Source organism: Perognathus longimembris, chromosome 13 (assembly GCF_023159225.1).
Source record: "Perognathus longimembris pacificus isolate PPM17 chromosome 13, ASM2315922v1, whole genome shotgun sequence".
NCBI lineage: Eukaryota > Metazoa > Chordata > Mammalia > Rodentia > Heteromyidae > Perognathus > Perognathus longimembris.
The window spans coordinates 8,081,174-8,097,146 of NC_063173.1; the positions used below are offsets into that span (position 1 = coordinate 8,081,174).

The following is a 15,973-nucleotide window of genomic DNA, read 5'->3' on the forward strand; positions in this document are numbered from 1 at the left end:
GGGCTAAAAAAAGAGTCAACAAAGGGGAAGTCATAAATAATATCATGTGCACTTAAGTTTAGGACATATACATTTAAATAGCTACAGCTTATTTTCCAGTAGGATCTATATGAATAAAATGATGAAAGCTAGGAGATTGAATTAATGTCTACTTTTTATATTTCTAGCATAGAAATATCTAACATCTAAGCTAATGACTAAGATGCTAGCCACTTTCTATGTTTATAACAGGAAAAAGGTTGCCAAATAGAGACCTAAGCTATCTTAAGCTTTAACTATTAGTAGGCCTCTATTTATTGAATCATTTTCTAATTATCTGTAGACTGATACAAATGGATCACAAAACATGGGACAAAGGAAAAGAAGAATTCTGTTCCACAAAAAGTCCCTGCTCTATAAGCGAACCAAGGAGTGTGATACCTTATCTTTCAAAACTTGATCAACAACTTGATACTATTGCCCATACCTATGGATGAAGCTCAAGAAGACATCGTGTGTTTGAGTTTGAGGTCCCTACTTTCATTTGTACGTCCACCTTTAGCTTTATAATTTCAAAACTAAATGGAGCTGCCAGGTACTGGTGGCCCATGTGTATAATCCTAGCTTCACAGGAGGGTGAGATCTAACCCAGCTCAGGCAGGAAAGTCCATGAGACTCTTATCTCCAATTAGCCACCCAAAGTCACAAATGGAACTGTGGCTCAAGTGGTAGAGCACTGAGTTGAGCAAAATAGCTCAGGAATAGCACCCAGGCTCTGAATTCAAGCCCCAGTACCCAGACAGAAAAAGAAAGTAAATAAAGCCTTGGGAGGTGCTATTACAGATTCCTCTACTTGGTGTCTCCATTGTTCTAAGAAAATTCATTTAAACTATAAGCGACGAGTTTCAGTATCCCTGATCAAGAGAACTGAAGCCAACCAGCAAAGGCTAAGCTGAAGGAGAACTGAAGAAGGCTGTTACCATCTCACAAATGAATTCAGATGGTTTCCTCTCAGCAGCGGTAGCTCAAGGCACTCCTTCACCCAGATGTGCACCTCTCCGGTTGTATGAAGTTTTTTACCTATAACACAATGACAGAAAATGTTTACTTCTATTTCTCTTTTTAATCATCTTGCATTCCAGGTTGGCATCTTTTTTTTTTTTTTTGGCCAGTCCTGGGCCTTGGACTCAGGGCCTGAGCACTGTCCCTGGCTTCTTCCCGCTCAAGGCTAGCACTCTGCCACTTGAGCCACAGCGCCGCTTCTGGCCGTTTTCTGTATATGTGGTGCTGGGGAATCGAACCTAGGGCCTCGTGTATCCGAGGCAGGCACTCTTGCCACTAGGCTATATCCCCAGCCCCCAGGTTGGCATCTTAAAAATTATATTGCAGTGTCTCTAGTTAGTACCTGATAGTATTGAATTGATTCAACTTTACTCTTTTATCGCTTGAGGTACTAGACTTTGAACTCACAGCCTCATGCTAGGATTGATGGTACTCTATCACTTGAACCACACCTTCAGCCTGACTTTCTGTGGGTTGTGTTGCAGACGGAGACTCACAGAGTTTTCTGCCCAGGATGGCTTCAAAGCACAGTCCTTGGGAGCTCAGCCTCCTGTGTAGCTAGGATTATAGGTGTGAGCCACCAGCACCCAGCTTCTAGTTGCTCTTCACTATATCTTTCATAGTCTGGCTGTAAAGAGCTCAGATAGTTTATAAAAATAATTTATAAACTGGGCACTGGTGGCTTATGCCTATAATCCTAGCTAATGAGGAGGCTGAGATCTGAGGATTACAGTTCGAAGGCAGCCTAGGCAAGAAACTCCATGAGACTCTTATCTCCAACTAACCATCAAAAGCCAGAAGTAGAATGTAGCTCAAGTGGTAGAATACTAGACCTGAGCAAAAAAGCTCAGGGCCAGCACCCAGGCCCTGAGTTCAAGCCCCAGGATTCATAAGTAAATAATTCATGAGAGGTTTATTGAGGGTTTTTTTTTCTTGGTTCAACAAGATAAGAGCGACGTGAACTGTCTACTCATAGTTAATTCAAAACATCTCAACAAAATGTTAGTTTTTTCAAACATTAATCCTAATATCAGTTGGTGCTAGTAGAAGGTATTTTAAGCATATTTAAGTATAATCAATATAGATTTTGGCTAACATACTGGCATTTTTTTTACTGTCAATAGTGTTTAAATATATCATACATACATACATATATACATACATACATACGCACACACATACATACATGCATATATTTTTTGTGTCAGTCCTTAGGCTTGAACTCAGGGCCTCAGCAATGTACCTGAGCTGTTTTTGCTCAACCACTTGAGCCACAGCTCTACTTGTGGCATTTTGGTGTTTAATTGGAAAAAGGAGTCTCACTGACTTTCCTGCCCAGACTGGCTTTGAACCTCAATCCTCTCAGATCTCAGCTTCCTGAGTAGCTAGAATTACAGGCATAAGCCATGAGCAGCAGTGTGTTTACACACTTTATAGGGATACTGTATATACATATGATATTTAATATTGTGAATAGAGACTTACTAAGAAGTTGGTTTGTTCTGAAGTTGCTTTCTAGACTGGATGCACATAGAAGACCTCTATTATGTAACCAAACAGGATTTGGTGAACAACTATAATGGGTTCACTTCTATGCTAGGAATGTCATTAAATATGCAAGGAATACAAGAGCTTGGTGCTGGTGGCTTACATCTGTAATCCTAGCTATACTGAGATATAAAGATCATGATTTGAAGCTAGCAAGAGACTCTTTTTCCAATTAATCATCACAAAAGCTGAACTGGAGGCATAACTCAAGCAATAGACTGTCATCCAGGAGAGAAAAAGCCAAGCAAAACTATAAGGCCCTGAGTTTAATCTCTGGTATTGGGACCAAAAAGTGACAAGAAATGAAATGATCTATGCCCTTTGGAAATGCTTTATATTTAGACATGAGAAATTAATTCAAATAAAAACTATAAATATGTACCTTGAAATGCCAAGGAATTACTGTATGCTACAAGATGGTATGGTAGGTTATGGCTAAGTTAGTTCAGGGGGAGAGGGGAGTTCAGATAAGACCTGACAGGAGGAGGAAAAGAGGAAGTCATTGTAGGGAGGAAGAACTAAATGAGCAAGGTGGAGTCATCACCACACACAATTCTCTAGCCCTGATCACCAAGCCATAGTGGGGAAAGAGAAACAGAATTGGCATTTCTTTTTTTTTGCCAGTCCTGTGACTTGGACTCAGGGCCTGAGCACTATCCCTGGCTTCTTTTTGCTCAAGGCTAGCACTCTGCCACTTGAGTCACAGCGCCACTTCTGGCCGTTTTCTGTATATGTGGTGCTGGGGAATCGAACCCAGGGCTTCAAGTATACGAGGCAAGCGCTCTTGCCACTAGGCCATATCCCCAGCCCCAGAATTGGCATTTCTATGCATGGTGACCTTAAGTGATAGAATACAAATTATGTGCAAAAGACTCTGCCCTTAAAGAAGATCCAGAAGTCAAAAGATAATGGCCTGGATGCAATTTGGCTTCAAGATATACTTTCCTTGCTCTCTATTTCTTTTAAGTACTTAACTATTGTTGCATTATCTTAGTTTGGCCACTTCCTTACCACCCATTACTTCCTTCATAGAATAGCCGCCACACTGATTACTGAAACGTTTGAGTTCGCAACCCCTCATTTCACCCATAGCATCGCACAGATGGGTAAGAAGAATGTCTGGTGAGTAGACACGAGGCCTAGCACTCATTTCCTGTCAGTGTTTTGCTCCATAGCTGGGCTGAAAACATGAGGCCCTGATGTCAAGGGTGTAATTAGCAATCTTGATCATAAAGCTTCACTTCCTAGTGGGATTCTGAGGATGGAGAACAAGTGAGCTCAAATTTCTTAGGACATTCCATGAATCCTTCTTCCCACCAGTGAAAAAGAACACTCCAGCTCCATTCTTACATCAGCTCTGGCATGAGACTCACAGGAAAGGCCAACTATGAGGCCCAGACATAGACTTTTGCAGAAGGAGGGTGAATACCAGGCTGAAAAAAAAATGATAATTTTCTCATAGAATCAGAAAGCAGAATGGTGGTTAAAAGGTCTTGGGTGAAGGCAGAGGGATTTGTTGTTTAATGGGTACAGTCCATTGCTTAATGGGGTGAGATAAAATTCTGGAGAATATTATGCAACAGAACTGAGCTGTGCACTTAAAATGGTTAAGTTGTAAATTTAATATTATATGTGTTTCATGAAGAAAGCAAGAATTTTCTAGTTTACAACTATATTTGAATCATTTTGTCTGCTAAAGTATTATTGACTTAATAAGTGTGTCTAGAGCTTCATGGGTGAAAATATAACAGGACCTGAAAGCAGCTTTGGAGAGGGGAAAGATAGAGGATAGAAAAGCATTACTCACCAGGGTTTGGCTCCGGAACATACTGGAGAGCTAGCTTCATTTCACCTCTGTTTTCTGCTTCCAGGGCAACTGGTGCTGTCTGAGGAAGGAAGGACCATCAGCAGGTGCCGGGCACAGACTGTGCGTCCTGTTTGTGCTGCACTACAGGACCGTATTGCCTCATATCTGGGACGAGGTATCACCTCAGAGCCCTTAATGAAAATGTCCTTGCACATGAGAGCTAGGCTGTTGTCTCCATGACTGGACAAACAACGTCATGCATCCCAGAAAACTGCCCGGCACCCAGAGAGCCTTGCACGGCCTTTCAGTATCACGGATGCTGAAGAAATAAGAATGGCTTGTTTGAAGATGGGAGAGGTGTCCTAGGAGCTTTTATTTTGATTAAAACACATTATCAACAAATAAAACATTTATTTTTATTCATTTTCTTTGAAACCATATAGAAGATAGTATGGGAATGTGTTTGTAGGTAAGGGGAGCCAAATCTTTTATTTTCACAGCTATACTAACCTAATAATTACAGCTCAAATGCAAAGGAATCTTTCAGAATAATGAAGACTAGCCTGACATAGTAGCTCATGCCTGCAATACCAGCTACTCAGGAGTTGAAGATTGGGAGGATTGAGGCTTAAGGCCAGCGGAGACAAAAAAGTTGAAATCCCATCTCAAAAATCAGGCAAGGTACTACACAATCCAGCTGTGCAAATCCCTGGTACACAAGAGGCAGAAGGGGGAGGATCAGAGCCTGATGCCACCCAAGGCAAAAGTGTGAGACCCTGTGTTAAAAAAAAAAAGAAGCTAAAACAAAAGTGGTTGGGGGCATGGCTCAAACGGTAGTAAGCTTGCCTAAAAAGCACAGGGCCCCAAGAAATAAAGGGAGGGAGGAAAGAAGGAAAGGAAAGAGAAAGGGAAGGAGGGAGGGAGGGAGGGAGGGAGGCAGGGAGGGAGGGAGGGAGGGAAGAAGGGAAGAAGGAAGGAAAGAAGAAAGGAAGGAAGAAAGGAAGGAAGGAAGGAAAGAAGAAAGGAAGGAAGGAAGGAAGGAAGGAAGGAGACATGAAACAAATGTTATTCATTATTTGTAAGAAAGATGTTATCGTTACATGTAAGAGAGATGATTTCACTTTTAAATTCTGGCTATTTAGCACCTTAGTTCCAAAACACGGGTATGGATGTGAAGTGTGACAGTAGTTAACAGTGAGACACTATGCACACCTGAGGAATTTGGGCTCAGTAGGTCTGGCACAGGCTTCAAGTGATTCTGATATATTTGGGAACTGTTTCTTTCGTGGAACTGTTTTGTGATATAGATACACTAAATAATGGTAATAATAATAATATTGCTTATATTTACTTCTAACTATGGGAACTTGTTTGGGCCACGTCAACCCTCACACTGAAAATGTTTTGTTTTAAGAAAGATTTAAAGGCATCAGTTCAAAGTCTGAAGGCAAAGCTTTAAAAAGAAAAGAAAAGCATATATTAATGATAAGAATTCAAAAGGTTGAAAGCCAAAACATAGAAGCAAACTACTAACTAAATACAAGCTAACAGAGCTATACTAACACAGACAAAATAGATTCCTTTTTGGCAGTACTAAGGCTTGACCTCAGGGCCTTCCACTTGCAAGGCATTCTACCACCTGAGACATTCCGCAGGAATGTCATCCCATCTCGGGGGACTCGTTCTTCCAGACAGGGTCTCACTTGGGCCCTGGGGCCAGTCTGCACTTGGACCCTTTCCCCTGGTGCTAGGACAACAGACGTCTGCAGCCACACTTGGCCATTGTGCAGCCCAGGAGCTTGAATGAGAGGCACACACCACTGCATCCAGCCACTGCTTATGATGGGGCATCACAAGCCTTTCTTTGCCCAGGCTGGCCTCGAACCAGAATACTCAGATCTCTGACTCCCAATTAGGATTAAAGGCTTGAGGCATTATACCTTAAATAAAGGACAAAGCCGATTTTTAAACCAGTAATTATTATTACTAGAGAAAAAATTTAAGTAATAGTCAATCCATGACAAGAATAAAACAATTCTAAATGTGTATATACTTAATAAGACAACCTCAAAATATATAAACCAAGAAATAAGGGAGCAGGCTTGGGAGGACGTAACTTAGTAGTAGAGCACTTACCAGGCATGTATAAGACCGTGGGTTCAACTCTTAGCATGGAGAGTGGTGAAGAACAACCACTCCCACCTCCCCCAAACCCAAAGGATCGAAAAGACAAATCCATAACCACCTCTCCTGGTAATTCCCAGTAATCACAGACATAAAACTGGTATGGCTAAAAAAGATTTTAGCAAGCATAATTAACTTGCTGATTGAGGACATTGCATCAAACAACCATGAAATATTCTTTTTCAAGTGGCACATGGATCATTTATCAAAGTGTGACCATATGCTAGGCTGAAAATATGCCTCCAGTTTCAAAGGACTGCATTTCTTACATGACCTTCCTGAAGAATGAAGTCACACACACAGTTGTGTTAATGAGTTCACCATTCTCCCTATAATCTGTTTCAGTCTTCTTTTTCTTCACTGAGCGTACAAGCTCGGTAAACCCAACTCTGGTTTAAAATGATCCCCCACTCCACGTCAGTAGTGTGAGGTAAGTGCCGGTCAGCTTTTCCCCGAGCATGCAAGACCCAGGCAAGCAGGCAGCTCTGACCTACCTTCCGCTTCAGAGGGTACCACCGCAACTGCGTGCTCTGTTTGTTGTCCCAATCCCAGGCTTCCAAATCAAGCTCTACCTCCCCCAGGAAACTATTGCGTTTAAGCGCATCCCGATGCCAAACAGACAGGTTCAGCTTCTGCGTCTTCAAGATTTGCTTTTCGATTTTATACTACAGTTCAAAGAAGAAAAGTTAAGTGAGGAATAGCGTTACTTCATGCCAAAGTTATGAACACAGAGATGAAGACAAGAGTCATTTGTGCAGATCAGATTTTTCTCATCTGCTAGCTTTCAAGTCTCAAAAACACTGCAAAGTCATCTTATTCTGCGTATGTTATTTCAAAGAGCTCAAATCCATCTTTCATAACCTGAGCTCTTCCCCTCTGGAAGAAGCAAACCAGAGCTCAAATATCATAGCTGCTAATAGCTCTCTAAAAACAAAAGCCAAGTATTCAGCTTTGGCTGAATGTTTTCAGATTATATATAACATAAATCAAAGGCAGTTTAAAAATACAAATCAAATGTAATATGATTCTGTTTTCTATGGAAGAACAACATACATTTTTTTAGAGTTTTTAAAAATAAAGTTTTGAGTTTATAGCAAAATGGAGCAGAAAGTATAGAGTTCTGATACCATCTACCCCTCCCCATACCCAACTCTCTCATTATCAACATCCCACCGGACTCTTAAGCATTTTTCAAAGAAGGTAATTTTCTTTTCCATCTTCCCATGGCCAACAAAAAGATCTGCCATCCTAACAGTTTTTCACCTCCAGTGTAGTCAAACCTTGATTATATATAATCATGGAAGGCATAAGAGTACTTTTAATCTAAAAATAATCTCCATTTCATTTTTATGATTTACTACTTAACCACCATTTTCATTGGAGCAGATCTGTGTTCCTCTGAATCTACTATTTAAGTTAACTGAAGTCGCTGACCCAGTAGAAGCTAAGGAACTGGGCTACCTTGAAGTCAAGTAGCATAAAAACTTGCTAGAGAAGATCCACAGGTGGCCAATCAACCACGAATGACTAACAGTTCATTTAACTATGGCTTCCTCTTTTTCCAGAGGATAATCAAAAACCTGAGTCTTCAAAAAAGAGGACATGAATATCATTTTCTATATTTTTATTTTTAAAGGGTCTGTTAGTGGTGACAAAAAAAAGCATGATGTAGTTTGTAGAGAGATAAAAATGTGGTATGTGAGCCAGGTAGACTTTGCAAACATCTGTTCATCTATCTGTCTTTTCTTTCTTTCTTTCTTTCTTTCTTTCTTTCTTTCTTTCTTTCTTTCTTTCTTTCTTTCTTTCTCTCTCTCTCTCCTTCTTTCTTTCTTTCTTTCTTTCTCTCTCTCTCTCTCTCTCTCTCTCTCTCTCTTCTTTCTTTCTTTCTTTTTTTAATTTACTTTTTTGCCAGTCCTGGGGACTGAACTCCGGGCCTGAGCACTGTCCCTGGCTTCTTTTTGCTCAAGGCTAGCACTCACACAACGCCCCTTCTGGCCATTTTCTGTATATGCGGTTGCTGAGGAATCGAACCCAGGGCTTCATGTATAGAAGGCAAGCACTCTACTGCTAAGCCATGTTCCCAGCCTATCTGTCTTTTCAATAAACGTTTTTGGGTACCTGCCCTAGACATCATACTGCCAGTAAATATTTAATGAGGTTAATCTCTTCATCTTTGTGAACTGGCTTACCATCCATAATTACTAAAGTAGATTGATTATTAGATCAAAAATCATCATTATCCTTACTTCTCAGATCTGAAGTGCAGATGTGTTATTTGCCCAAAGGCACAGAGCCTACACACAAAGCAGTTAGCCTCTGTCCTCTAGGAATGTAAACTCGATTGTTGAGGTAGACAATTGAGCCAGTTAAAATATGGAAGGTTAACATAGCCTTTTTTTGCTGAAGGCTGGTACTTTTTACCACTTGATCCATACCTCCACTTCTAAGTATATTATTTCTTACAATAAAACTACCTTTCTCTTGGTTACTCACTCTATCTGAACAGATGCTACCCAAGAAGGCATGGTTATTGAATGCTCAGGTTATTACTTAGGATTTTCCTATGGAAAGAGCATAGATACCCGAAGTATCTCGTTATACACAGGATTCAAGGTTTTCTTCACTACGAGTGTTTTCTTCTTGCCCATTTTGCCTTTGTCTGGTAACAAGTAGGTTTTCACATATCTATGAAGAAAACATGAAGAGACATGGTCAGCAAGTTTTTATTGCTAGAGAAAATCCACAGGTGGCCAATGAGCCACAAATGACTATGGCTTAACTATGGCTTCATCTTTTTCTAGAGGATAATAAAAAACCTGAGTCTTTAGAAAAGAAGACATGAATATAATTTGCTTATTTTTATTTTTAAATGGTCTGTTAGTCGTGACAAAGAAAGCTTATGTAGTTTGAAAGAGGAAAAATGGGCCAGTACTGTAGCTGAACTCAGGGCCTTGCACTATTGCTTGGATTTTTTGCTCAAGGCTGGAACTCTACCACTTGAACTATGGTTCCAGCTTTTACCTGGTTAATTGGAGATAAGGGTCTCTTTTCTTCCTAGGCTGGCTTTGAAGTGTTGTCTTAAGATAACTGGCATGAGCCACCAGTACCTGGCTACAAATTAAACCTGAGAAAGTCGTGGTTAATTAACTAATTAATTAATTTTGGCCAGTACTGGGGCTTGAAATCAGGGCCTTGTGATCACACGTGGCTTTTTGCTCAAGGCTGGCACTGTACTATCTGAGCTACACCTCACTTCCTCTCAATTCTTCTCAGTTTGAGAACCATAAGAAAGCAAGTGACTCCTTACACGTCTGTACTTACGGGTCTGAGCGCTGTTTTTTCACATCTGCTGCTGCTAAGTCTTTGCACTGGGCCACAAAAACATGTAACTCCTTCAGCGACTCCACATAGTCCACTGCAAACTGGATCTGTCCTTTCACTTCCAGATTGCCAAAGTCTCCACTGTAAATGCTCATCACGCTGCCGCTCACCTGCGGGCATCCGAAACACAATGCTTGTCACTGTCTCATTCATGAACCCAGAACAAGGAGCAAGGGCACAACCCTTGCAAGCTTCACCTATTTTGCTAGTTTTCACACAAAAGCAGTGGACTCAAGATGGCCTAAGCACAAAGACAACTTGACATGATATACAGGACTGGGAATTTTTTGAAGTGGCTTAAAACAGCAGATGAATAGTGAACTATAGTTATTGAGATGCCAGCTTATTTCAAAACGGGGTGATTTTATGCTAGGTGGCATTCAGAGTTCTAGTTTTAGGCATGCGTGGTATTTAAAAGAAAAAGGATGTGAGGAACTCCAGGCACACAAGTCACAGTGACACATTGCTGAAATTTCCACAGCACTAAAAAGGAATTTTACCACGTTACCCATCCACTGAATCCAGCAAAGTGCTTACTGAGCCATGCACTTTAGAGGTCAAGAAGGGTAGAAAATGGATGATTAATGAACAGGGTTTAAAGCCTTCTCAAAGGCATACATTAGAATGTCAGGAGAAAATCAATTTAAATAGATTTTTTAAGCTTCAAAAATTCAAGGCTAGCAAGAGTTTAAGCATAGCATCATTTATTTGGTATTTCTAGTGAAATACAAAACCATGTATGCAAATCAGCAAAATATTTAGATGAGTGTATATCCGTCTGTTTACTTATTTCTCCAGCTACTTTGCTTTATGTGAATAGTTCCATATAAAGTCAAATTCTCTTCAAATTTGAACAGCTACATTTAGGAACTTTCCTTTAAAAGGAATTTGAATCCTTCTAGAAGACAAAGAATCACCTCTCCTATTCTTTGCCATGAATCATTATTACATTTTTAACAGGCATACTAAAAAGGGGGACAGGAATTCCATGACTTTCTATGACTGTAAGTAGTACACAATAGCCAATACAAGTAAATTTTATAAGAGTCACTCTATGTGTTGCACAAAAGTATTAGTAGTTCATCCCATCGATAAGTGAGGTTTATCTTTGAAGTACTTACATTCAAGTTTTTTAAATTATAATGTACATAAAACACTTTATTTTAAAGAAGGAAGAGGAGGAGCAATAGGAAGAGATAAAGAAGGAAAAAAAGAGTTAGCTACCCAGCCGCTAATTACTCATTAGAGAGAATGCCTGTGAAGTAAGAGGACCTCAACAGGCTACTTGGCGATGTGCAGGAATAGGACACAGCAAGGCTTAGAACAGGAGAGATAACGGGGAGCCTTTGTTTACATACAGAAGACAGGGACGTCATGCCAGAGGAGCTGCTAAGATTGGTTAAAGAGCCCGGGCTCTTCTTGTGTCTGCTGAGCTGGTAACTGCTTTCTGATGCTGTGTCTGTTTCTCTGTCATCACTCTACAAAACATCATATAATATGAACAGTGTTTAAATTCAGAATGAGGCAAGGTCCGAATCTATGCTTAGGCAAGCACATATCTTGGTAACTAGCAAGCTATGACATTTCTCAAGGCCAAAGGATGCTCGTGCTCCTTCCTAGGCTGGGAGTTGGTGGTACTGGCTGTAGAGCAGGGCACAGCGATGGAAACGGCAAAGTGGTTTTTCCACCTACAAGGTGGCCCCAAGGTGCTCTCAGAAGCAGCACTGTTTTGAGCTTTTTGTCACTCTTCAATATATCTGTTGCCTGGAGAACTTTACTCAAGATTCAGAAGGAGCTCTTGTGGGAGTTAGAGAGTGTATGGAGCACTTCAGAGGCTCCCGGGTTATGGAATCATTAGTTCATGCCAACATATATCAAGACCATGCAATTATTCATCAATATAATGGATGCAAATTCTAATGCAGATTAATAAAGGAGTTAAAGAAAAGCAAAATTTACATGGATAAGAGTCCTTCTCAAAGATTATCAAACATCCACACCTTTTAAATGTCTTTGGTTACACTCCCCCATGAATAATCCTCTACTACAGCACGTATGATATTATACCTAGTGTATCAGATCATGAGTGAATTATCGGAAGGATGGGTTCTTGTCTTGTTGATCTGGAACAATCTTTTTATTTTTTTTAACCACATAACTAGCACTCAACCAATGTGAATAAAGTTAAGTCTCAAAGAGACAGTGCATATAACATCTTCTAATCCAACCCTATGCACTTTGAAAAATTGATGCATTTTAATACTAGCCTCTCAAATATACAATTTCAAATAATTTGAACTTTCTTCTATGTGGGGCTATGGCTCAAGATGTTAAAACTGAATGGAAAAAAATTAAAAACTGATGTAGTTTCTATCTCAAATTAGTATATGGTTCATTCCTATACCACCCCAACCCCCTCCCCAAAGTGGATCTATAATAGTAGAAAAACCACAGGGACTTCAGGGCTGTTCACAACTCAATTCTAGCTAATGATTTAGTTCTAAAAATTATGAGTGACTCTTTCAAAATTAACACTTTGATGTGGGATCTTAAACATATGCGAGAGCTAAGTATGGGCAGATATAGCTTTTCTAAAGGCCAGAATGGACAGAAAAGTACCCGGATTGGAGGAGGACACTATGTAACTTCTATAATACTCAGAATTTTCTTTTTATTCTATCTACTAAGAAAAATCAGAGCAAAAGCTAAAATAGTAGCTAATGTATATTGGATACTCACTAATTGCCAGGTACTGTGCATTTTTCCTGAGTTAACTCACTGATTCCCCGTAGCTCTACGTGGTGTTAGGTACTAGGTAACCAGACTCCGGGAAACTAAATGATTTCTCCATTATTGATCACATAGTAAGTTGGTCCTTGTGGACTTGGAACGTGACCTCAGACCTCAGGCTAACTATCTGACTATACAATATGAGACTTTACTTGGGTCAAAAGATGACAAATCTAATTTTTAGTAGCTATTCGATTTTGGGAAAGCGACTTTCTGAGGTGCTTTCCTCGTCTTTTAAAATGGGGGAAAATAGTCCCTATCATGCATGCTACGCACTGGATGCTGGAATAAGCATTAAGTGCCTGCTACATAGGAAGTTCTGAAGGCAGTGTGGTGTAAGTCCTGCTACATGCAAGGGGCTGGACATACTGGCCATGGTCCTGAGGCTGTGCGCTGACCGGCATGGGGATGAGTTCGAGGCTCCAGGTGGGGATCAACTTTTTGGCTGAGTGAGGTTACTTCACCAACTTTTGTCTCCATTTCTTTACTGGCGATACCTGGCTATCCTAATCTTCGGGACCGTTGGAGGGCTACATAAAATAATAAATGTAACAGTCTGCTGTGTCACTGTTCTTTTTAACGACTGCTTTCAAGGTAGTCATGTTGCCTAGACTAAGTCCAATCAGCTCTAAGCTACAGAAAGGTAGTTAGTTCCTGCCAACATATTTCTCCCTAGATTTCTTGTTTGGTACCTACTTTGAAACAAAAGTCACATTCCCAAATCTAGGCAATCTGACTTCACTACCGAAAAAGAATTTCTGTTGGAGTCACACGAGCTGTGCCCTGCCTGGTTCCAGGATCAAGAACACTGCCTCCATTGATGCAGAGGCAAAACTCAGTCCTGCCATCCTCTTTGGTTCCTGCCGCACGGAACACAAACAGCCCGAGAAAATCTGCCGGTCTAGAGCCATTCTCCGGAAGGTACAAAAACAAAACTTGCCTCATCTTGAAGAAATGTTGGAACCGACTTGCTCATCCTTTTGAGTTTGTCAGGACAGGAAAACTTATTATCAGGTTGTGAAGGCACTGTGGAAACTAAACAGCAGCATTTGATTTCAAACGATTCTTAACAATTACATTAGACGTAAGCTGAAAACACACTTATTTTCCTATTTATGAACAAACCCACTGGGCAAACCGGTTAAAGATACAGTCATTCACGTGCATAGGACTGTGAGGCAAGCAACATGCAGTTTTAATAAAGGAGAAAGAGAGAAAAAGAGAGAGAGAGAGAGAACTAGTAAGGAATTGAACCAAATAGTAAACAAAAGTTATTTTTTTAACTAGTTCTTGTTGATCTAGAGCTGGATTTCAATTACATTAAACTTTTTTTTTATCAATATGAATTGGTTCAGACCTTTGAACCTCAAGTTCTATAATTTATTGGTTCATCTCCTCAAGATACATAGTATGACCAACATGCTACAGGCTAGAAAACTATTTCATTTGAACAGTGAAGATTTTTACACATAGCTCCCCAGTGGAAGTATCCTTGGCCTTTGAGTGCCTAGAAGCAAGTTTGTTTACTTAGTGGTCATGAGGTTTCTTTTTCCCACACTGCTTCTGACTCCGAATTATGAAAAGTGTAAATTAAAGACTGTTTCTGAGGCAGGCACTAGTGATTCACGCCTGTAATCCTAGTTATTTAGAAGACTGAGATCTGGGATTGTGCTTCAAAGCCAGCCTGGGCAGGAAAGTCTGTGAGACTTATCTCTGCTACTCAAAAAGTTAGAAGTGGAGTTGTGGCTCAAGTGGTAGAGCGCTAGCCTTGAACAAAAAAGCTCAGGGCCAGCATGCAGGTCCTGAGTTCAAGTCCTAGGACTAGCACAAAAGAAATTCTGAAAACATACGTTAACTCAGATACATTTCAATATCCCAAAGCCCAGTTTAAATGGTTTAAGCTAGAATAGTCTATGAATTTAATATAAAAATATAGTGCATATCTTTTTCTGATATAGTGAATAATATGTGTGAATGACACAGAAAAAGGCTGGAATTCTAACCCTAATGTGCACAGCTCTAGTTAGAATAGTATTTTCTCCTTTCTCTAAGCATCACAATATCTGAGCTTTTCTTAAGTTAAATCATAGCTCTTACAATGAAAGTTAATATTTTCCAAGGTGTTTAAGTGCCTGACGCATAGATTTTATGCAATTATTTTCTAAATAAATGTTGCCTGATCCTTAAATTACATTGTGAACACAATGCAAATATAGTAACTTGGCTTTATCCTTGAAAGTGATATTAGGAAAACAGATCCAAATACAATTTCAGTCCTATATATAAATCAAGACTCAAATTCATCTTTAATTAAAGGAAATCTCTTGCTGGCAAAGTAAATTTGAACTAAATGTATGAGTTTTCGCCTAGTTGTAGACACACAAAGATAGATAAATGTACAACCAAACCACTCCTCATGTCTTTTCCTAGTCAACAACTCTCTCTCTCTCTCTCTCTCTCTCTCTCTCTCTCTCTCTCTCTCTCTCTCTCTCTCTCTCTCTGTCGCTTTCTCTGTATCAGGGGAGTTATGTTGGTAGCACAATAAGTTTAAGTTGCAGAGTATGGGTCCATGAGATTGTAAAAATTTTTTGTTGCAACCCATTCCTATTATTGTCAACATTAGGTGAAGGTATGCCACTACTCAAATATAGTGAATTTTATACTTATGGGCTTTCATTATGTATGTTTTGATTACACATCTGATTTTATCTTATGAAAAGAGCATATTACATACTAATAAATGTCACTAAGAAAGATAGGTGCCAGTGGCTCATGCCCATAATCCTAGCTACTCAGGAGGCTGAGATCTGAGGATGGTGGTTCAAAGACAGCCTGGACAGGAAAGTCCATTTCTTATTGCCAATGAACCACCAGAAAACTGGAAGCGGCTCTGGCTCAAAGTGGCAGAGCACTAGCATTAAGCAAAAGAGTCCAGGGACAGTGCCCAGGCCCTGAGTTCAAGCCCCATAACCATCCAAACAATAACAAAGAAAACTCACTAAGAGTCACTTTGGAAAATATTGCTAAAAAGAGAGCAATTAATTTAGTCCAAATTTAGCACACAGTTGGTCTATTTGCCATGACCAATAACTAAGCTTAGGAGGTCTTGAGCAAAGACAGAGAAACACAAGCATGTGCATGTTTGGCTTTCATTCCTCAGGCTAAATATTGAACAAAACATAGCAAGATAAGGTCAAAGGTCCCAACTTAAGCATTCCCCAG

At 40.0% G+C, this 15,973-nt stretch overlaps 1 protein-coding gene across 12 annotated transcripts in view; it reads right to left on the bottom strand.

Annotated features, from left to right (window-relative positions):
- Positions 1 to 15,973, bottom strand: part of Sytl2 (synaptotagmin like 2) — a 63,524-nt gene that overhangs the window by 2,326 nt on the left and 45,225 nt on the right. For 9 of the 12 annotated variants that reach the window (XM_048359356.1, XM_048359355.1, XM_048359354.1 and 6 more), the window contains 7 exons: positions 13,692 to 13,786; positions 11,320 to 11,439; positions 9,902 to 10,071; positions 9,163 to 9,265; positions 7,075 to 7,245; positions 4,397 to 4,475; positions 960 to 1,059 (listed from right to left, as the gene is read on the bottom strand). In XM_048359356.1, coding sequence (XP_048215313.1) covers positions 960 to 1,059; positions 4,397 to 4,475; positions 7,075 to 7,245; positions 9,163 to 9,265; positions 9,902 to 10,071; positions 11,320 to 11,439; positions 13,692 to 13,786 — 838 coding nt within the window. The remainder of the gene's footprint in view (positions 1 to 959; positions 1,060 to 4,396; positions 4,476 to 7,074; positions 7,246 to 9,162; positions 9,266 to 9,901; positions 10,072 to 11,319; positions 11,440 to 13,691; positions 13,787 to 15,973) is intronic. The other 3 variants (XM_048359357.1, XM_048359353.1, XM_048359352.1) reach the window with 1 other exon arrangement.